Source organism: Mustela nigripes, chromosome 6 (assembly GCF_022355385.1).
Source record: "Mustela nigripes isolate SB6536 chromosome 6, MUSNIG.SB6536, whole genome shotgun sequence".
Lineage (NCBI taxonomy): Eukaryota > Metazoa > Chordata > Mammalia > Carnivora > Mustelidae > Mustela > Mustela nigripes.
In genome coordinates, this window is record NC_081562.1 from 50,114,769 (window position 1) to 50,138,567 (window position 23,799).

Sequence of the window (23,799 nt, forward strand, 5' to 3'; positions counted from 1 at the left end):
TCTGGGAGAATAGATTTCCTAGGGCAAGTTCCAAGGCTCAGCAGGCAGCTCTGTAGATCTCTAATTAAATAAAACCCTCTTGTCTCCTACAAACCCTACCTCTTCAAATCAAACAGGATAAAATGAACTCACCCACCTAATGCTGATACCCCATGTTGCCACTTTCTATTCCATTTCCCTTGGGAGCTCTCCTCTAACTTCTCCCTTCCAAACCCAGAATATCATGTGTTTTTATTGAATTTTTTTGCAGTTTAGCTCATCCTGTTTCAAGCTGCTCTACAATTATTTTTCTGGATTCTACACTCATCTCTAATTTGAGGTTAGAGTCCCTTAAATTCAAGAAAACATACCTTTATTAAAATTTCCGCCCACAAAGTTTTGCCTAGTAGGGTTCATATCTCAGTGAAGTCCTTGTTGGTTGTATAAAGACTGCTTTCACCACTTACGTTAGGATCTGATCACTATTATACATCAAACATTATAAAATAATGGATGAAATGATGAGTACAACTCATAATACTCTAACTCGTTCTCTAATAAACACTTAAACCTACCACACTCATATCCATGTGCACATGCGTATACACACATGGCACCTTTTTTTCTGTTTTCCTCTTTCAATATAGGAAACTCCACATCCAACTTCTGCTTCAATATTTTTAGAGACAGGAAACTGACTACCTTCCAAGGTAGACAGGAAACTGACTACCTTCCAATAAGTATCTCTACTTATTAGAAACTGTTCTTCATAATGGATTCAGTGGATTTCAATGGATTGAAATTTCCCACCCTGTACCTCCACCCATTGGTTCTTCTAATCCTCCTGAATTTCGCCAAAGTAAGTTCTTCATGTACTTTCATGCACTGATCATCTCTTCCCTGAGTTGTCATTGTTCTTGTTGTTCAACCAGGTAAAGCATGTCCATTCTTTCAACGTTGCTTTCCATGATGTGTTTTCCTCACCCTAGTGGTCTTTCTAAGGTTGTTAATGCTCTTCACCAGGTGGCAGCCAAATGTGAAACTTCCTCTAACTGAAGAGAACACGGTGTGAGAAAACCATCTCCTTCCGTGACCTGGATGCTCTCCATTGGGTTAATGCAGATTAAGGTTGTATTTTTTACATGAAATAGAGATGTTTGTTTGTGCTGGCCTGACACCCAGTGGGTGTTGTTCTCCTGAACCGTTCCTAAGAGTCGGCCTTTCTGCCTTAAGCATCAGCACTGTGTGTAATGCTGGGCAACACGGGACCCTTCGTTCTCTTGTCTGCATGTTCACTTCTATTGTCTTCAGCTAGTAAAATTTGAGAAGAGGAGGGAAGGGTACTAACAATTGTTGGACATCTATCATGGGCCAGCCTTATTTATTCAAAAGAGATAGTTAATTATTTCCATTTTATGGGGGAAGAAATGCAGGCTTACAGAGGCTTGACTGACTTGTCCAAGGTTATACAACAACAGAGCTGGTATTTGAGTTTAGAATCATCTGAATCCAGAGCTCCTCATCATTCAGCTCCATACTCAGCTCTCAAATGGTTCAAGGCATCTAATAGTGTTAAGAATTTGGGACATAAGCAGTACCAAGGACAGAACTCTGAAGCACCCCACCAGGAATCTTGACCCTCCCCCTGTTAATATTGATTTGAAGCCTTTGGTTATCATCCTCAGTGAGTTTTAAAACCACAGGCTTTGAGCTCTTGGTACTCTGTTCTGTCCACAGGTTATCATGAGAGATCTTTCTCAAAGCCCACTGAAAGGCTCAAGTGTTATATTGTTTTTATATATAATGTTGATTTGTATGCCTTATTCTTCAGTGGTGAGATAATTCTATCTCAGATTTTACCAGGACATGCCCTTAATCCTAGAAATCTGTGATTTCCAGAGCACTTCATTGTAAAAATTGAGATGCTTACTCGTTCCTAGTCTTTTGGCATATCTTCATTTCATGGTCACATCTGTACATTCTCTTAATGCTAGGGGAGGTTATTTTTCTGACTCCAGAAAACTCCTTAAAATAGATTTTTAAACAGTCAAGGAATTGTTCTACTATCACTTTACCTACTTTCAGCAGTTTTCTCATGCATTAATTTTAAATTCTACCTTTTCCATTTTAAGATCATTCTCCTTAGAAGCTGCTCAAGATATGCATCATTAGAATTGAGTGACCCAACATTTCACCAAGATGAAAGTAACATTAGCCCAGCTTCTACCAGCATTAGACTTCTTCCCATATTCTTGTTCGGGCCTAGAGAACTCAAAAACATTCTTCTAGGTGTCTTTAATACCTCCTCTTGTTCTCACATGAAAAAGTTGTCCATATTCTAATAAAGTATATCCAAGAACTATTCTTTCTAGAAGCCCACATGAAGGTGTAGTAGCCATGGGAACAAGAACTCATCCTCTGTTCTCAGGAGCGAGAGATAAAGGGAAGGATATATTAGGAGTTTGCAAAAAAATGAAATGGCAAATATTTAAATTATATCAAGGACACAGGAAAATAAGAACATATATTGTTGGTAGGAATATGAATTTCTTAGAAGACACATTGGTAGCATCCATCCAAATGTTTAAAAACGTATCCACTTTTCCCAACTTTTCTGGAGATCTCTCCTACAGCAGTCCTCATCCTTATGCACAAATACATAACTATAAGTTGCCTACTTAGGAGATGTGGTAGTTTTTGAGGATCATCCCCACTCTATAAAGAAATGCTTTCAAAAAGTATAAGTTGGCTCCCAACAACCATTGTCACCATCACTGCCTGCTTTTGAGATAGAGCATTATTAGCGTTGGAGGAGGGTGGCTCTGAAGAGAGGAAGAGACCTCCCCCAGCTCTGTTGCTTCACTGTTGAAAAGTGGAATGAGAGGGCTTTCAGTCAGCCATGAGTGGACAGGTGGGGTGTGGCTGAAAATGGGCAGGACTGGAAATAAAATGTGCCAGCAAATCCATATATACAGAGATGTTCACTGAAGCATTGCTTATTAGTAAATACTGGAAACAACCTCAAGTATCTATCAAATGAGGCATGATCACACAAATCCTTCAAAGAAAGATCACAAGACTTCTAAAAAGCGTGAAGTGGACCTATATAGTCCCTGTGGTGAAAAGATCTCCAAGACATATGTGTTACATTGAAAACAGCAAGTTATCACTGAGTTGTTTGATCCGGTTTAGGTTAAATGTTAGTGTCTGACAAGAGAATGGAAGTCTAGACACAAATTTTGACAGTGGTTTCCTGAGATGAGAGGAGGAGTTGAGGCAGAGTGTGGAAGGGCATCCTCAACCCGGGCTTTGCTGAATCTTATGTTGAAGTTGGTAACAAGAAGGAAAATTAGTGGATTAGAACCTTATCTCGGGGGGCATACCAGATCCAACCCCACAGATGGAGGTGAGAGGGAGGCATCTCTGCCAGCTCACACCGCAGAGGTAGCAACCTTATAAACCCTTCCACGCGTGTCAAGAAGGTGATCCGCAAGGCAGAGCAACACAAAGGTGAGGTCATCACTTTTCATATAAGTAAGAGAAAATAGAAGATTTGAAACAAAAACCATCACTGGTTTCAGATATTTTGAGTCATATGGAAAAGGGATCAATGTGTCCTCCATGATCCCAGAGGTGTAACTGGAACATGTATGTCATAGGTCCCCAACCAGCATCATCCTACCAGTTCAGGGAAGCCTCTAGATGCATTTGTTTGGCCGGTAAATACCATGAGACAGCAGCCATTGCCTTACACAATATTTCATGCCCACACCCCACTCTATGGATCAGGTGGCGCACAGCCTGTTTCATTCATTTATTATCTGTAATTAGTACCTGCATTTGGGTTCTTGACCGCTACTACAAGGGTAAGCTATAGGAAATCAGATTTAGAAGCGACTTAAGGTAGAACTTTGTAAGACTACAGAAAGGCAGTATACCTCACTGGTTGGGAACACAGGCTCTGGAGTTAGCTCTGGAGTTAGCCTATCCCTTTGGAATTCCAGCCCTGCCACCTACTGCTGTGGGGACTTTGGCTGGCTACTTAAGTGTCATGCTTTGTGTGTCTCATTGTGTGATCCCATTTCCCACTGTGTGAAATGGGAGAGTAATGAAATCTAAGAAAAAAAGTTGATGCATAGAGAGCATCTGTGTCGGTTTTCTATTGCGATGTAACCATATTATCGGAGCCTGAGCACCTTAAAAATTTCTGTGCATCAGTAATCTAGGCACAGCTCCTCTGGTCTTCTTTGTAGGGTCTCACACAGCTGCAGTCAAGGCATCAGCCAGGGCTGCAGTCTCATAAGACTTGACCAGGGAAGGATCTGCTTCTGAGTTCACACAGATTGTTGACCGAATTCAGGTCAGGGTTTCAGTTTCTTGCTGGCTGTCAGCCAGATGCTGCCTTCAGCCCCAACACAGTTGTCTGCTTCCTCAAAGCCCACAAGGGTGGGAAAGCCTCCAGCAAGATGAGCACCCCAGCCGTGTGTGCAAAATCACATACCCAGAATCACATTCATCCCGGCACCTTTGCCATATTCTGCGGGTTAGATACGAGTCACACCCACATTCAAGAAAAGGAGCAACACCAGGGCTCGTGATCAGGAGTTAGGGATCATAGAGGACCACACGAGAATCTGTCTGCCACAGCCTACGTCAGTCTTGGTCCACATAAGGTGTTTAGTGAGTGCAGTTATTAGTTACTGAAACTGTCTGAAGAAGACATCGATGGCTCTTTGAGTATTTAAACAGGTGCTGGATGATGTTTATAGGCACAGAGTGAAAAACAAACAAACAAATGAAAGTAGGTCTTGAACTCTAAGGCTGTCTGTATTATAATTCAGTCACCAGGAAGGGTGAAGAACTGCCCTACTCCTTCAGAATCTCCCCCAGCATCTTTCTGGGTTCATTGATGCTTTTCTTCTGGCGTGCTTTCTTTTTCATTTTTACCTGACCTCACCTGTTAAAAAAGGGGGGGGGGTGGAGAACTACAGCATCCTCTGTAATTTTCCTTGGGAATTCGGAGTGGCTTTGGTCCCTCTTCAATATTCCAACTTTGGGGATGGGGTGGGGGGAAAGAAATATATTTTCCCTTTACTAAGATTTGTAGAATCCCAGGCTCTATTTTCAGCTTCTCTCAAAACCCTAAGCAGATTTGTGTACCTATATTGTACAATAAAGGCCATATAACATTACTGGGTGTTTCCCAGAAGAGGGAGAGATGATAGATTGGGTTTCTAGGTTCTCTCTAGATCTTGTGGCTGACAAACAAAGGCTTTTAGCTGTCTGATTCATTCCCCAGCTCAATCACAGGCCTCTGCTATTTGTAGAGAAGGCTCGGTAAACATGAACTTTTGGTAGCCCATCTTTAGCAGAGCAAGAAGAAAGCAGTTCCATTGTGGTAGCACAGAATTCAGAAATGAGTTTTGTATGCCTGAGAAGCTACTGATTTAAGACATATCTAGCCTTGGATGTAGATTTCATTAGTGCATCTACCAGCCCTATTTCTGCTCCTAGCCCGGGAAAAATGGAGTAAATGAAGAACCCATATGGGCCACACATGGAATCATCCACATACACCCCAAGTCATGCCCATGCTGGCTCCTGACCCTGTTACTTGGGGGAGAGTAGTTGGGAATGACTGAGGCACTCTCCAGCCATGCTAGTAACTAAATATGAGAAATACAATAACCATAAAGCATCCCTCTTATTTCCTTAATTTAAGCAATTTCCCAGGAGAGTGTTGAGGTGTTAATTGCTTCTACACTTCTTTCGTTGACAGATATGTCCTTTTTCACCTGGGTGAGAGAAGCAATTATTGTAATGCTCTCCTGGGCTTGGTGAGATATTTCTTTAATGGATTTTAAAGGCATTGGTAGGGCATTGTGCTTTTAAAAAGAAACTGTCCTTTGCTCTGTTCATACTTGATAACGTAGGCGGGTATTGTATTCAGACCGCATGATGAATCTCTTAACGGAGAGTATGTGGTGGGGAGGAAGACGAGAGTGGTGATGTTCTTCTAGGAAATGTGTATCCAGATTTCAGAAAGGAGAAAAATATGTTCATATGTGTATATATATCACTGAGTTGAACAAAAATTAAAACAATAAAAAAAAAGAGTCCGCCTTTTCTTTAGATACTCAGCAAGGCATATGTTTCATGAAATTCAACACAAAGGTGTTATTTTCTGGAACTGGGGTGGCCTTCCAAATGAGGATTTGGCAGGTTGCTCACTTAATACTAATCAGTAAATATTCCTTTATCTGTTGTGTGAAAGTGACCTTCACAATCAGTTTGAACCACAATTTGTTTTAATGTTTCATACTTACATTCAAGAAGAAAAAGAAAAAGAATCTTAGAATTGTTTTATTAGAATTTGGGACTTTTAAAAAAAATTTATTTTTTAAATTTCTTTTCAGTGTACCAGAATTCATTGTTTATGCACGGCACCCAGTGCTCCATGCGATATGTGCTCTCCATAATACCCACCACCAGGCTCACTCAACTTCCCACCCCCCGCACCTTCAAAACCCTCAGATTGTTTTTCAGAGTCCATAGTCTCTCATGGTTCAACTCCCTCTCCAATTTCCCTCAACTCCCTTCTCCTCTCCATCTCCCCATGTCCTCCATGTTATTTCTTTTCTTTTTTTTTTTTCTTTTTTATTTCTTTTTTTTTTTTTTTTATTTGACAGAGATCGCAAGTAGGCAGAGAGGTAGAGAGAGAGAAAGGAGGAAGCGGGCTCCCCGCCAAGCCAAGAGCCCGATATGGGGCTCGATCCCAGGACTCTGGGACAATGATCTGAGGCAGAGGCTTTAACCCACTGAGCCACCCAGGCACCCCCCTCCATGTTATTTGTTATGTTCCACAAATAAGTGAAACTATATGATAATTGACTCTCTCTGCTGGACTTATTTCACTCAGCATAATCTCTTCCAGTTCCATCCATGTTGATACGAAAGTTGGGTATTCATCCTTTCTGATGAAGGCATCCTACTCCATGGTGTATATGGACCACTTGGTGAAGTGTCACTTGGGCAACTTGTCAAGCCAAGAGAGCCTGAGTGAAGCAAAATGATAGAGTGGAAAGAAGGTTGAATTTAGGATTAGAGCACCTGGTTTTAAGTTCTAGCAAATGAGTTGCTTGATATGGTGTCCTTAGGCAAATCATCTAACCTTGGACAGCTTCAGTGGTTTTCATCCTTAGATCCTGGGTTTCCATGAGAATCAAATGAGAAAATGCATGTTACTGTATGAGGCAACTCTTAAAGCTCTATTTAGATGTAAAGTGATGTTACCAGAGGAAGATCTAGGTTTTGTGGTACCTGAAGCTTTTGGAACTGGGTTGGGCGGGGGGGGGGGGGGGGGGCAAATGTTTAAGAAAAAGAACTCCAAAATATGTTTTTCAAATTTTACAAAACCATTTGACCATGTGAACATAATGAACCAGTTGTGAATATTTTTCAAGCAGTTGTTTCCTAGTTTCCTAGTTAACCCTGGACTTAGAATCCTTACCCTTTGTTTTGCTAATTATTACTAATCATATTTGTTATGACTTTTAATTGTTTAGGATCTATATTTCTTACTAGGATATAAATTCTTTGAAGGCAGGGGCTGAGTCTGTCTTGTTTACTGCTAGATAGCAAAGTGCCCAGCATTTAGCAAATTATCAGGAACTATTCAATGGAAAGATGGAGGGAGGGAAGATAGGGAGTGACAGAAAGGACTAAAACATTTCATATTCAGAGTGAAGCTGCAAGATAGTTGGGTAAGTTCGCGTTCCCTACAGTGATGGAGGTACTAATACAGAGAGGAAGCAGTAATGACTCCGGCTTGTCTGTTCATTCCCTGCTGCTCACCCTAATGGGAAACCTTTTCTTTGGGATGAGAATATAGTTGTTTCCCATGTGGAGCCAAAGACAAGAGTTGGACCAGGAGAGGGGCTAGGAGAGACGTCTCCTGTCCTTGTCAGGGTAGAGGAAGTCAAAGGTAGGATGTGGGAGCTGTCCTTGATGGGGGCAGCGCAGCCTCCCCCTGTTCTGAATTCCAGTGAGGTCTCAAGAGGGTTCCAATAAAACTCATATTCACTACAGCCCTGCTGCCTGGCTTCTCCGTGGAGAGCCAACAAGGCTCCCTTGATGCCTTGCCTCTTGTTTGTCTGCGGTGAGTGCACTATTAGTTCTCCATCTGTTCCTTTATTTGAAACAGATCAAGTCTCGTAAAACAAGACAAAGTCAAATAAATACCTATGACATCTGTCACAACGTGAGAGGGACTAGTTCACTAGCTTACTGTTACTCTGATGGCTTGGACTCTACCTGGGGAGGGCCTTATTTTTTAGCCCCTTTCTCAATAGCATTTCATTACATTCTATGACCGTTGTTTCGCCATTAATTGATGATGAGTCTAAACATTTATGGCTTTCAGTTATACAAGGATGCAAGTTTCATGTGCTGAAACAGGTACAAAGTTCTGCACAGCAAACTAATTTTCAAATCTCAGTTTCCTAGTCTGTAAAATGGGAGGGTTACTCTCTTCACAGAGTTGTTCGGAAGGTTAAATATGATCGTGGATGTGAGAACATTTTGAAAAGTATTAATTGCTCTAAAAGGATGGATAATCTTAAAAGGTGTCAGAATATTTCCTTATTTTAACTTCTCTATTCAGTCAAGCTGTCTACCTCATGCTGGACTCCTGGGTACTGAGGTATCACGGGAAGGAGGAAGCCATGGGAGCAAGCATAGTTCTCAGTCCACTTTGCCCGGATGATTTAAGAAGTCTGATTTCTCGTTGAAGTTCATCATCCACCCATTTCCTTCTCACACAGAATAAGACCCCAAGCAGTGTCCTTCCAGTTATCGTTGAAGAAGCAACAGTGCCTCAGCAGCAGTTAGCCCTCCTCCTGGGAACTAGCTAAGCTGTTTAATCCCCTGATGATAGCTTCACCTGACATCTGTATGTCTCAATGTCTTCCTTCCCTTCCAGAGTGCTTCTCTCTTCTCACTCTCAACTGAAAAGACCTATCTTTCATCCCTTTAGTTCAACTAGACTCCCAGTCCAGACCATCTGATCATTCTAATCCAGCCCTACACAGTAGCTCTGGTTTTTATATCTTAATAGATATCACCTAAGAACTATCACCTGAAGGATGAACTTAAATCTCTAACTGCATATCTATAGGCTGTAGGAGGTTTTCCCAGGACCACAGGTTGAACTGTGATTCTTCAGGCTCCTGGGCCATGCTGTGGACCAAACACACTTAAATAAATTTATTAGCCTAGACATCTGTCCCTTAGACATGTAGAATGTAAGCTGTAAAGGGTAAGGGCAGTGATTATTGGTCTTTGAAATGCTAGAGCTCAAAAATATTTTTGAACCTATATGGTACACAAGTAGCTGTAAGAATGCAGTTAACTTCTCTAGGAGACCACGGAAGATCCAAATAATTTCAAAATTAGCTGTGCCAATTCTTTAAGATTCACTTATAGAATCCAGTTTTCGATTGTGTCAACAACTTGGAAAATGTGGTTAAAACCAGCCGCAAGTAAAAAGTCACAGAGGGAGAGTTCTCTCAAAGGACAGTTGCCTGGGGCTCTTAAGACAAGCGCAATTACTGGAACAGTGCCTTTTGCTGGTCCTTATGGATTCTGAGATATACATGCCCACTGCACAGGCCATTCTGCTCAGGAAGAGGGGAAGTTTCACTGAGGTGAATCACTTCCTATTTCTTCTATCATGGATATGGTTTCCTTTCGATTGTTAAATGACTACATAGGAACATATGAATGGTAGGTTTGGGTGTTATTTGCTGTTTCATGACCCTTACCTGATTATGTGCACAAATTAGAAAATATCAGCCTAGCAGCTGGTGTTCTTTGATTTTCACATTGCTCAAATCTGATGTGACTCAAGAGCCTTATGGTTTCTTGAGTACAGGGATGTGGTCAAGAGTGCCCATGAATTCCCCTGAAATTATATACAAAACTTCTCTGGAGAGGGAGCCCATCGCTTTCATTAGATTCTCAAAGGAATATATGACTTTACAAATGATGAAATGCCACTGCTCATTGTTTTGTCTTCTATTCATAACAATCAGAAACAGTAGAAGACTGGTCATCTGCACACCTGGAATTTAAGGTCCTGATGATAATAATAATACTATGACTAACATATATTTTGAACACTTAATGTGCAGCATGTAGCAGGTGCTATAATAAATACAATAATAATTAATACATATTAACATAATAAATATATATTATACCATGTGCCGCATATAATAAGGTCACTTAATAAGTTCGTTCCTTACAAGAATTTTATCACTTAGTTTTCACAATACCTTAGAAGTAGGTACTCTTATTACCACTATTTTAGAGATAAGGAAACTAAGACCCAGAGAAATTAAATAATGTGTTAATAAGTTGTGCCACTGGGAAATTTTAACACCAAATTTTGACAATTAAATCATTGATTTTGAAAAAGTGGAAAACTGAAAGAATTCTAGTTTTGCCATATTTAAAAATCGGTGACACCTTTTCCCAATGCTTTAGGAGACATATTGTATCTGAATCAGTTACACTGGGATCCATCATGTACTTTCAGGAGGCTCAGGTTTTTATATTCGGTCCTGCATATTTATATATTCTTTTTTTCTTGAGGTGCCCTAAGAAACATATGGATATTAATCCAGCCATCTCTATCACTGTGTAAGATAAATACCAATCATGATTTTGTTTCACATGAATATTTGTGCTGGGTAATATTTATGTGCTGTACATCTCTGCCACTAGTCTAACTTATGCTCAGATTCCCAGGGGATGAGAGAAATTCAGGTCCATCCTTCATGTCACTACACAGAGGTAGAAAGTGCCAGAAGACCTTTCTCCGCAAGTCTGGGTGGCAAGAACTGAGACTGAAAATACAGCCATTCATCACAGAAACCCAGCTTTGATCCCAGCAGCTTTGCTGAACCAGGGGTTGTTAGGAGGAACTTGGAATGAGTATTGGAAAAAGCATCTGCTTATTTCCTGAGGGGGATAAACTTCTAGTGGCACCACTAAAATTAATATATAGATAAAACTGTAGTGTGAGCAGTAATATTCTCTCCAAAAGTAATACACAGATATAGCTATGGTATTCTGGTGTGGGCCTCAATCCCCCTCACTAAAGAAATGGTAAAAATAATAATGATGATAATGATCAACCAAGTAAGCTTAGGGAAATAACCATGTCTTCTGCTGTTTAAATTCTGCTCCTTTATCATTTTTGCTTCTGCACCATCCAACAATAATTCTGTTCGCTGCAAGCCAATGCTCATTGCCTAGTCATAATTCCCTCTGTTGGAACTGATGTGCTCATTCATTCAGCAGTTACCAGAAATACCTACTAATACGCCAGGCACTGTTCTAGGCGCTGGAGATGTGGGGGAGGGGGAGGAAACACTATCCTTATCACTAGCGTTGGGAAATTTGTGACTTATGGCATAGAGTATTCATCAGTTGTATTTCCATTTCACTGGTTATATCTTTTTTGTAAAATCTATGTAGTTAATGGAACTTCAAGAAGTAAAGAGTTTCACCAATGCTTATTTGGCTGAATGTGCCTATGGAGGTTGCTTCTAAAATGTACTTTTTTTTTTTTTACAGCTGTAGGGTGAGGGTCTTACAGACCACTCACTTGGTTTAAGGTATGACAAAAACTATCCTAGCACTAGGTTTTTCCCCTGATATTTAAGTCACATTTTCCTTCTCTGTATATGGTATTATATCATGTGACTGTCCCCTCTCCAATGAGACACAGCCACAGAAACTTCCTCTCATTTTCCAGATTCCCTTTCTTAGTGACAGACATCAATATTCCCCAATCAAACGAGTTGGACTCCTTGAGATCCTCTAGCCCCTCACAGTTCCTCACTCCCCACACAGTGATTTGTCTCTGACTCGGGGCAGTTCTTCCTCAATATTTCTGGAATCCATACCATCCATATAGCTGTTGATGGATTTCAGTCTCTCATATGTTGCCTACCTGTCCCTTAAACCCCAACCTACCCTTATTGCTTTGACATCTATCTACATTCCAATTCTTAGCCTCCCTTACAGTTAGGTGTGGACATGGAATGTGTTCTTGCCATTGGAATGTGAACAGTGTGGCTTTTAAGAAAGTTCTTTTTCCGCTTGCCCCAGGTGCAAGAAGACAGGTTAAAGTCCTAGGGCAGAAGTTTCCAAACTTTCTCGGTTGTAGAGCCCTTAATGTCTCAGTAATTATTATTATTTTTTTTTTACAGGAGCTCCAGGTCAAATGAAATATCAATAGTTCCATTTATTAAATAGCTAAGTTTAAACAACATAGTACATATTATCCTAACCACTTACTAGCAATTTGAAAAAAAATAATACATACAAACTGAAAGAATCAGAAGTACTTAGAATGGTATATGTTTGTTTCTTGGGCACTGCACAACTTCTCAGACTTTCAGATCAAACATTAACAGCTTTATTTCCTATTCTGCATTGATTTTCACATGGAGCTCCCTTCTTATAAAACTCAAAACCTAACTTTGGAAAGGTAGGACATCAACAGAAGCAATGCAGTATTATCCAATGTTGAGCAAAACTACTTCAAGATAATAGGTGGTGTTGTGTCCAACAGATATCAAGAATGGTTCTATGTTCCTCAAAAATTTAAAATAGTCTATGGTGGTCCTGTGAGTTCACTAGGGAACCTTGAGGCGTCTTAGTTCATAACTTGGAAACCAGAGTCCTGGAAGATGACAGTGTCGTAAAAATGGAACAAAGCATAGATGCCTGAACCATTATGTGGAGAGCAGCTGGGTGTTGATCAGGAACACCCACCTTAGGTTTGTATGTGAGCAGAATAAACTTCTGTTGTGGTTGAGCAATTGTTCATTTTTTAATTTTTGTCACAACAAAGTCTAACTTACATTATTTTACTGCAGTGGCTTTTAATGGTTCTCCTTGACCCAAATCTAATACCTTTCTCCTTAACACTTCATACCATCATTACCAAGTCCACTACTTTACCTAATAACAGGCTTACCTTTCCTAAAACTTAAATCTGAGCACTTTCTTTGTTTGCTTCCCAGTCTGTTTTCTACCCATCTTTCCTCATGGCACCAATTTCTAAATCAGTATCTCTCAAATTTGACTCCATGTCAGAATCACCTGGAGAGCTTAAAAAAAAAAAATACCTATGTCCAGTTCCCCCACCTGCAAGGATTTTCATAATTGAAATGGACCAATTCCTTGAAAAGCACAATGTACCACAACTCACCACAATGTGACATAGTTAATATAAATAATCCTATAACTATTAAGGAGATTGAATTTGTAATCTAAAACCTGCAAAAAAAAAAAAGTTCAGATTCAAGTGGCTTCATTGAAAAATTACACCAAATGTTTATAAAGAGTAAACACCAATTCTCTATATTCTCTTCAGAAAATAGAAAAGGAAGGAATGTATTCTCCAATTCATATTATGAAACTCGTATTATTACCCTTATACCAAAACCAAAGATAGCACAAAAAGAAACTACGTACTATATTCCTCATGAATATAAATGCAAAGAAAATCCTTACCAAAATATTAGCAATAGAATCCATCAATGTATACAAAGAATTATATATAATGAACAAGTAGGATTGATTTCTAGTTTGCAAGATTGGTTTAATATTAGAAAATCAGTGTAAGCCATTACATTATCACTTTAAAGAAGAAAAATCACATGATCCGCAACTAATCAAGGTGAAAAAATTGACAGTATTCATACTCATCATGATAAAATTTCTCAGAAAAATAGATATAGAGGGGAACTTCCTCAGCTTGATGAAGAAAACCTACAGCTAACATAATACTTAATGATGAAGCACCTGATATCTTTCCCCCTTAAGACAGGAAAGAAGGCAAGGATATCCACTCTTACCACTCATTCAACATTGTTCTGGGATTTCTAACTCATGCTTTATGCTAGAAAGGAAAAATAAAAGGCATACTGATTGGAAACAAAACTATCCTTTTTTGCAGAGAACATGATGGTCTACATAGAAAACCCTATGAAAGCCAAAACAAACAAACAAGCAAAAAATCTCCTTGAAGTATTGAGTTCAGCAAGACCACAAGATACAAAATTAAAATTACGTTATGCCGATGAATGAATCAAAGAAGGTCTGTGTAACTGGAGAGACATAACAGGTTCATAGACTTGAAGATTCAACATAGTAAAGATGTCTATTCTTTCTAAACTGGCATACAGTCTTAATGCAAATCCTATAAAAATCCCAGGTAAAGCTTTTGTAGATATAGACAATACTATTCCAAAATTTATATGGAAAGGCAAAGAAATAATTGAAATAATTTTTTAAAGGAACAATAAAGAGGGAGGAATTGGCCTCCCCAATTTCAAGACTTGTTTTATAGATAGAGTAATAAGGACTGTGTGGTATCTGTGGAGGGATAAATACATCAATGGAACAAAATAAAGAATGAAGGATCTGGAAATTGACAAACACAGTATATATTGTATCCTAACCACTTACTTGCAATTTGGAAAAAAAATAATAAAATAATACATATAAATTGAAAGAATCAGAAGTACTTAGTAATGGTACATAAAATACTTGATTTTTGAAAGGGTGCAAAAGCAATTTAATGGAGGAAAGATCGCTTATTCAACAAATGGTATTGGAGCAATTGGTCATCTATAGAACTTTCCCCTCAAAAAATATATGAATTTTTTACTGAGTCTCACACATTAAATAAAATTTAGCTCAAAATGGATAGTTCTATATTATGGTTATAGTATGTTACAATATTATTATAGAACTTTTAGAAACTATAGAAGAAAGGAGAAAATTTTCAGGATCTGAGGCTTGGTGATGAGTTCTTAGACTTGACAAGAACATGACCCATAAAAGGAAAAATTGATTAATTACATACACTTCATCAAAATTAAAAATATTTGCTCTACAGAAGAGTGAAAAGAAAACCTACAGACTGGGAGAAAATATTTGCAAATCTCATCATCAACAAGGGATTATTACCTCAAATATATAACAATTCTCAAAGCTCAATAGTAAAAAAGCAAGTGATCTAAAGAAAATAAGCAAAGGACATAAAGAGACATTTCACCAAAGAAATGTCAGATGGCAAGATACGTCATCTGTCAGATATGCAGATGGCAAATAAATACACACACAGACCACAAATGGTGGTCTACGACTCATTTGCCTCTCTGACTAGGCTGCAAGCGTCTGGGACTTTTTCATCTTCGAGTTTCATTGTCTGGCTCCTAGGCACTCAGTATTCCCCTCTATTTCTATTTCCCTTCCATTAGGGAAATGACTCAAATTATGCAAAAATTAAAACCATAATTAGATGTTACTGACACATCTATCAGTATGGCTAACATCAAGTAGTGGACAGGATGTAGAAAAACTGAATCATTCATACACTGCTGGTGGGGATATAAAATGGTATGGCTATCTTGAAAAACAATTTAGCAATTTAGTAGAAAAGTAAGTATGAGGTGAGGGAATCGGGGGGGAGATGAACCAAGAGAGACTATGGACTCCAGGAAACAAACTGAAGATTTCAGAGGGAGGCATGGAGGGATGGGTGAGCCCAGTGATGGGTATTAAGGAGGGCACGTTTTGCAATGAGCACCAGGGGTTATATGCAAATCATGAATCATGGAACACTACTACATCAAAAACTGATGAAGCACTGTGTGTTGACTAATATAACATAATAAAATTAAATAATCAAAAAGAAGAAAAGTAAATATAGAACTACCATATGACCCAGCAGTTGTACTCCTGGACATTTATTCCAGAGAAATGAATTATTATGGTTCCCACAAAAACCTGTGCGTGAATGTTTACGGTAGCTTTATTCATAACAGTCCCAAACAACAAACAACCTATACATCTTTCAACAGGTAAATGGTTAAGCAGACAGTGGTATATCTATACCATGGACGACTATTCAGCAATAAAAAGGAACAAACTATTGTTACTGTATAGAAGATTGTACAGAATGTAAAAAGTCAACCACAAAGGTTTCAAACTGTATGATGCAATTTATTTAACTGTCTTAAAATGACAAAGTCATGAGCACAGAGAATGGGTTAGGGTTAGGGTGTCCAGGGAAGAGAGAAGTGGGTGTGGGAACATGTTATATTGTATCTTGACAGCATCATGTCAATATCCTGCTTGCGATATTGTATTACAGTTTCACATGATGTTACCACAAGCGAAAACAAGACAGAGGGTATACAGGATCTCTACAATATTTCCTAGAATTCCATGAGCATCTACAGTTATCTCAAAATTTAAAGTTTAATTTTAAAAATTACCATCAGGGGGTACTCTGATGGTTTGTTCTGGGTTTGGCCCAGGCATTGGTATTTGAAAAGCTCCCCAGGCGATTCTAACACCCAGCCTGATGGACAAAGTGCAGATTAAACTGATGGATATCCTCTTCCCAGAACCCATGTAATCACCTATCATTTACTGTTCCTGTGCCTCTAGTACCTTCCCTTCTCCACTTGCTGAACTGAGGCTCTTGTCAAGAAAGCTCGGGGATCACTCTTCCAAGGAGCCATCCAGAGCACTACTTGCCCAGACTGATAAGGGTCCTCGCAGGTTACACCATGACAGCCCTTTCTTGACTTTTTTTTTTTTTTTTTTTTTGTATATCACATTTCACATAATTTGTGTTTGCAGATTTTTTTCTCCCACAGTAAACTATTAGTATATTTTTTTAAATTTTTATTTCTTTTTTAAATTTCTTTTCAGTGTTCCAGAATTCATTGTTTATGCACTGCACCCATTGCTCCATGCCCTCCATAATACCCACCAATTATATTTTTTTAAAAGAAGCCATGAAGCCAGAATGTCCAGATGCCAAAGAGTTTTATGAAACAAAATATGATTCTTATGCCAAACCTTTCTTTTATGCAAATCAGTATTACAAAACACTAGGATGGTCTGATGATGGGTCTTGAATGCCCTATGTCTATGCTACTTCTTTTCTTTTTTCTTTTCTCCCTCCCTCCTTCCTCTCACTTTCTTTCTTCCTCCCTCCCTCCCTCTTTTCCTTCTTTCCTTCCTTCCTTCCTTCCTTTCTGCTTCTCTCCTTTGGTAAAGCCTAGAAGATCCAGACTCTGACCAACATCTGCAAGGCATACACAGAGGCTTTGCCAACCTTCCCACTCCATGTTCATGCTTCCAGAGTATCTGGGTATCTATAATTAGTAGCATAACCTCCAGTCATGACTCCAGTACCTCATCCAGTTGGCATCATGGACAGGCTCTCTATATTCTTTCATAGCAACATTAAACAGCTCCACTTTGGGACAAAAATTATTTGCAGAATCTTTGCAAGGATGCATGTTTTATTTTTGCAATAATATTAAATATATCTTGGGTCCAAAAAAATCTTATTGGCATTTTTATTGATATTATGAACTTCAGAGATTAAAGAGAATTGACATATTTTTGATATTAGATTATGCTACCTACTAGAATATTAATTCCTAAATGGCAAGGATTTTCTTGGTTTTGTTTTATATCTCCAAAGCCTAGAATGATGCATGCATGGCATGTAGTAAGTGCTCATTTTTTTATTGAATGAATCAATTCAGTGCTTTTACATTTGTTCTCATCTTTTGTTCCTCAGAAATGTTTGTGATGTTTTCTTCATGTAAATCTTGTACCTTTTCATTAAATTTTTTCCTGGGATTTTTCTTTTTTTTTTTTTTTTTTTTGCTATTGTAAATGGCTTTTTTTTCCTTCTATGATAACTTCTAACCATCTACTTGTTTATGTAAAGGATATGGTTTCCTGCACATTAATTTTGTAACTATGTTATTGAACTTCCTTGTTTGCAAGAACTTTTTGTAATTCTCTTGCTTTCACCAGGCATCACTATTACTTTCCTTAAAACTTTCTGGAGTTCAGTAATCAAGAGGACTGAATTACAAATCCAAGGGAAACAGCAAATAACTAAATCCCATTTTATCGGTGTGATTCTTGTTGGCTACGTTGAGTGAGCACACATACAGATGTAAACCTGCAATTTCTTTGCTAAGATAATTAAACATGGCGATGAAGGAAAACGTCTAATCCAGAACCATCTCATTCCTTGCCAATTGGGCATCATCTGTTCCCTGTGCTGCTTGCTAATTTGGGGAAGCTACAGTCTTCTCAACATGGTCCTCTTAATTTAGGAAGGGATGTTTACAATTTAAATCACAAAGAAAGAAATTGTCATTACATATTGACTGGCCTAAGTTCCAGTGTTTTGCTGCAGAGTTTTGTTCAGTAAGCTTTGATATGTACATGAACTTGTGCAACTGAATGCATCTGTCATCATTTCTCTTTGTCATTAGATCATTATGCAAACATGAAACATCAAAAAATACATAACATGATCAATTCATCTGATGGAGAGTGCAGATTAGCAGGAAGTAAACTCCAGAAGGATGCTCCTCCCTCTCCCAATTGCTGCTTTTCTCCTGTTTCTTCGAAACACCCACAGATTTAGTCAGTCCTTTGGGGTCTAGATATGCTTACTGGCAGTTAACATTCACGTGATTCAGCACATTTTCTTGCAACAATATTCTCTCTTTACTCCTGAGTTTTGCCTAATTTAGATTCCTCCTTTAGTCTGTTCTGCTCAGCTTATCCTTGTCGATAAATACAGACAGATTAGACAGGAGACAAAATTGTGAAATAGATGCAGCATTGGGAACAGCCACTCTTCACTTTACATCGTAGACAAGCCCGTCTCTCCTGTGGCCACCTTGCCCCAGAACACACTCTGGCATGGTGGCCGGGGACTCATTTGCCTCTGTGACTAGGCTGCAAGCATCTGTGACTTTTTCATCTCTTGAGTTTCATTGTCTGGCTCATAGTAGGCACTCAGTAAATGCTCGAATCCATGAATGCACAAATTACTCAATTAACTGGCGCGTCAATATTTTCTCTTTCAAGTTACTAAAACTAGCACTTGGGGAAAGTTTGGAAAGATTTTAAAATAAGAAGGTAATTGACTATTACCAGTTTAAAAAGAAGCCCAGGTAGATTTATATTTTAACAAGAACAAATTAAACTAAAGGAATTAAGCTTTTTCTAGATTTCCAGGATTCAGCCAGAAGCCTGGTAAGGACCTGGGTCCCTTCCGGAGAAAACTGCATTGACCATATCCCATAAGTCTGCACCTATGTAGGTATCCCATTTTAGGCAGGAAACATGTTCTTGAAAAACTGAGTAGGAATGAAGGTCCTTTTAGTTAAAACTTATTTCTCCTATACCAGTTATCAGTGTTTCATAGTTGCTTCATTGTCCATTTCTGATTGACCTTTGAAATAGGCCCTTAAAAAACTATTCTTCCAATTCTTCAGGTACAGATCTGTGACCAAATGCTTAAATATACAGGATCAATCTACGTATTTAAAGAAAATGCAAAGAATTCTTCTGTTGGGCAAAATCATTGAGCACATTATGCCTCTATATTGTATCTAGTCATCATCTGCTATGTTATTCTCATTACTTTAACTTTTTAACCTAATTTTGAACATAATGTATACCTAGCCTCCTGCCAAGAATGACTTACAGGGATTGGTTGTTAAGTTAGGCTCTGTAAATAACAGCTGAGCTTATTTATGTTTTTATGGGAGGGAGAAGGGGCTGTTTTATTCTGATTTGAGGGGATACAGGTTAAATGCATACAGTGATGAAATTTTGTTTCAAACCCTTCTGGTAAATGATGGAAAAGGCCATGTGCTTGTATATGCATGACAAGAATTTTGATCCTTGAATTTCAATTATGGTTTGGTCTCTCATACAAAATGTAGAGAAGGAAGCTGATATCATTCACACTCATAGACTCTTCCTTGGCTTCTACTTTAAAAAACAGTACCACTCACATATGCAGGGTCATGAGTCTATCATGAAACAGTGGGTGTTCTAGGTTGCTAAGGTCACAGGACCTGGCAATCTTGAAAGCCTTGCCTGGAATGTGACTCAGTACATTGGTGAGGATGCCAGTGGCCTGGCCCCTCGCCTTCCTTCCTGGAATACTCTGTTCTCCTTACTAGGTCAGATGAGTGAAAATTTCCCTCCCGAACATGATTTGAGTTTTTTCATTGGCTGGTGAGGTAGTATACCAGCAGCAACAATTTAAAAACTTTATGGTAAGCATTCCTATAGATTTTTGAAATAACATTTAACTCTGTTATGTGTAATTAAGGAAGGAGAAGAGGTGTGCTAGTAACCTTTTGGGTTTCTTAACTTCGAAGAAGAAAGTCCATTCTTGCATTTTTTTTTTTAAAAAGACTTTATTTATTTATTTGACAGAGATCACAAGTAGGCAGAGAGGCAGGCGGCGGAGGGGGGTGGGGCAGGCTCCCTGCTGAGCAAAGAGCCTGATGTGAGGCTCAATCAATCCCAGGACCCTGAGATCATGACCCTGAGATCATGAGCCAAAGGCAAAGGCTTTAACCCACTGAACCACCCAGGTGCCCCCCATTCTTGCATTTTAATATGAGTGTCTTTGATGTCCTAGAAGATCATAACTCCTAAAATTCGTAATGTGATTCAGGAGGAACTGGGCAACTTGAATTTCCCCATCCCTCTTCAGAAAGTGTGTATCCAGAGGGGGGAATAATGTAACAGAGAACTTGAGAATGGCGTTTATCATAATTAACCTCTGGATAGGTCAAGGTTGACTACCTATTTTTACTTCTGAAAGAAAGGATATGCTCAAAGTTTTCTCACTTTCTGTTGTGCCTAAAATCAGAAGATTTGGGTCCCCTCTTCGTATAGAGACATTGTGTGGACAAGATCTGTGAGATCTTAAATTTGAAAGTGTAGAATGAGGGATTTATGGCAGTTACCTGGGGATTCTGAGGACCCACCCTCACTTCCCATACTGTGACACATCCTGTACAAAGTGATATGAGTTGTTAACTGAAGCCATTATACTTCATTTCCCAAAAGATGAAAAACAATAGAGTCAGGAATATTTTTCTTTTTTTCTATTTTTTTTTATTAATACATAATGTATTATTTGCTCCAGGGGTACAGGTCTGTGAATCATCAGTCTCACACAATTCACAGCACTCACCATAGCACATACCCTCCCAGTGTCCATCACTCAACCACCCTATCCCTCCTCCCCCTCCCCCCAGCAACCTTCAGTTTGTTTCCTGAGATTAAGAGTCTCTTATGGTTTGTCTCCCTCCCCGGTCCCATCTTGTTTCATTTTTTTCCCTCCCTCTCCGCTATGACCTTCTGCCCTGCCTCTCAAAGGAACATTTTTCTTGAACCTATAGACAGCTCTTTTCTCTTGGGTCCATTGCTGTATTCAGCCAAAATGTCCCAAGAGCTTGGAGTTTGCTGCTGCATAATATATATTATTATTTAAAATCATTCTTGTTGTATCATTACTTAAAACTCTGTTCTAGGCTCTTATCTTGCAACTCTCAATTCTTCCCGTTGGAGTTGCAAGGAGAGAAACCCGAGAAAGTCGCTTGAGAACAACAGAAAACAAAGGGCAGATACTGTCATGTGCATATAACCCATGCCGGCCTCTTAATTGTGACCCTAGATGGAACTACCCCACTGGTACCCATTTTAATAACCTCTAATGGAATATCTTCTCCGCTTAACCTGCATGGACGTCTTTCTGAGATACTCTGCAAACTGCGGTGGAAAAGAGGCTGCAGATCTTTTCTCGTAAAAGAAAAAGCAGGGAGAGTTTATGGGAAGGAGTCCCTTCACCAGGCGCAGCAGTATCTCGTTATTCGACTGCCATTTAATAAAGCAAATGCTTTTCTTTTCACAGAGGAATTCAAAGGCTCCACCGTGGTGGAGCTGATGAAGAAGGAGGGCACCACCCTAGGGCTGACCGTGTCGGGCGGAGTTGACAAGGACGGCAAGCCCAGAGTCTCGAACCTGCGGCAAGGAGGAATTGCTGCTAGGTAACTGCATCTCAGGGGGATGTAGGAAAAGGAACACAGGGGGGTGATTAATGCAAAAATTGAGGCTCCATCAGAAAAGGTCACTAATAAATAAATATGACAGCTGCCGTCTGCCGGGCAGAAGCGTACTGGGGCATGTTTTCAGAAGCTTTTCTGGCCTGTACCGAGTCACCGGGGAGCCACCAGGGGAAGACTTTCATTTTAAAAAGCCTGTGTGGGGGGGCGCCTGGGTGGCTCAGTGGATTAAGCCGCTGCCTTCGGCTCAGGTCATGATCCCAGCATCCTGGGATCGATTCCTGCATCGGGCTCCTTGCTCGGCGGGGAGCCTGCTTCTCCCTCTGCCTCTGCTGCCACTCTGCCTGCCTGTGCTCACTCTCTCTCCCTCTCTCTCTCTCTCTCTGGCAAATAAATTAAAAAAAAAAAAATCTAAAAAGCCTGTGTGGCTGTCATCCCCAAACGTGCCTCTGAACAGCAGACGGGCTGCTGTGGGATTGAGACACTCCCATCACAGAAACGGGAAGGATGATCCACATAATGGGTACTCGTAAGCCTGGCATGGAGGGAAGTGGTGAGCCTAGAGGAGGAGGAGGCCATCTCCGAGTGTCTGAGTGACAGTTCCCCCTGTCCCATATCGTCTCTGCTTTTCTACCTGCGAGAGCTTCCCTTTCATCAAGACAAAGACACAACTTCCAAAAGGATAGAAAGCTTAGATGAAGACGTCTCATGGTGTCCTTGTTCTGATGAACGGCACATTGGCCTATTCGTGGCCAAAGGCAGAATGTCTTGCTTGCTGGGTACAGGAGGGCTCGCTTTAGAGACGGAGTCACCAAGTACTTTAGAGGGGACAATCAGGTTTCATTACAAGTGAGGTTCATGAGTCTTAAATCCTGGACACTGATAGTCTTGTCTATGAAATCACAAATTAAGTTTTAGAGCTCTTGCTTTATAAAGCATCATCGAGAATGGTGATTACTTTGGATGATCAGCTTGTTTGTACAATATATGAGCTTCTTCTAATTGATTGCTCCATAATCTGGGTATTGTTTATAAAGTAGGCTGATGTCAACACAAGCACCTTAATCTCCTTTTCTCAGGAGAAGAGAGCCTTCTTTGCACCCCACAGCCTCCTTTATTTTATAACCGTTGTGGCCAATCTGTGATGCTAGGGCTTCATACATCTCCAGAACTTTTTCCTACATAGCCTGGAAGCGAGAGTAAATAGAAGGGAAAATGCCATCTTCGCTTGTATTGATGCCATAATTAAAGGTGATGCTGTGCCGGTCACGTGTGATCAGTGCCCAACTATTCATTGTTGAAGGCACTACCATTTTCCAAGTAGTAAACTAAAATAATTACAGATAAGATCCCTACCCTAGGAGGGCTTATAATTTACTAGAGGAGATAGGTGTAAAAAGCATGAAAAGCGTGGGAACAATAACAGCATTGCATGATAGTAAAAAGCGACAAGGTGAGCATTGTCACGGAGAATTAGGTGGCTAAGTTGTCCAGTGAGAGTGAGTAAACCCGAGGGAGGAGGGACAGCGTGGAGGGACCTCAGGCAGGAGCAGGGTAGGAGAGCTCGCCCAAGAGGAATGGTTAGAGCTGGACTTATATAAAATAAATGCATTTAGGTGTTTCTGTTTGGGGACAGAGTATTACTGAAGGTCCTCATTCATGATGCAAATTGTAAGGACTGTCTTTGGTCTTACTGCCTGCTCTCGCCTTAGGAGTAAAGTCTGCCTAAAACCCAAAATTAGCCACAGTCCTATTATGGTGCCGGGGAGAGGCAAGAATAGTACTGAAACCCAATGCTTTCATTGTAGTT

The 23,799-nt window shown here is 39.7% G+C and overlaps 1 protein-coding gene across 5 annotated transcripts in view; it reads left to right on the forward strand.

Moving 5' to 3' along the window:
- GRIP1 (glutamate receptor interacting protein 1) overlaps positions 1-23,799 on the forward strand; it is a 672,623-nt gene that overhangs the window by 499,534 nt on the left and 149,290 nt on the right. For all 5 annotated transcript variants that reach the window (XM_059402529.1, XM_059402524.1, XM_059402527.1 and 2 more), the window contains one exon: positions 21,839-21,974. In XM_059402529.1, coding sequence (XP_059258512.1) covers positions 21,839-21,974 — 136 coding nt within the window. The remainder of the gene's footprint in view (positions 1-21,838; positions 21,975-23,799) is intronic.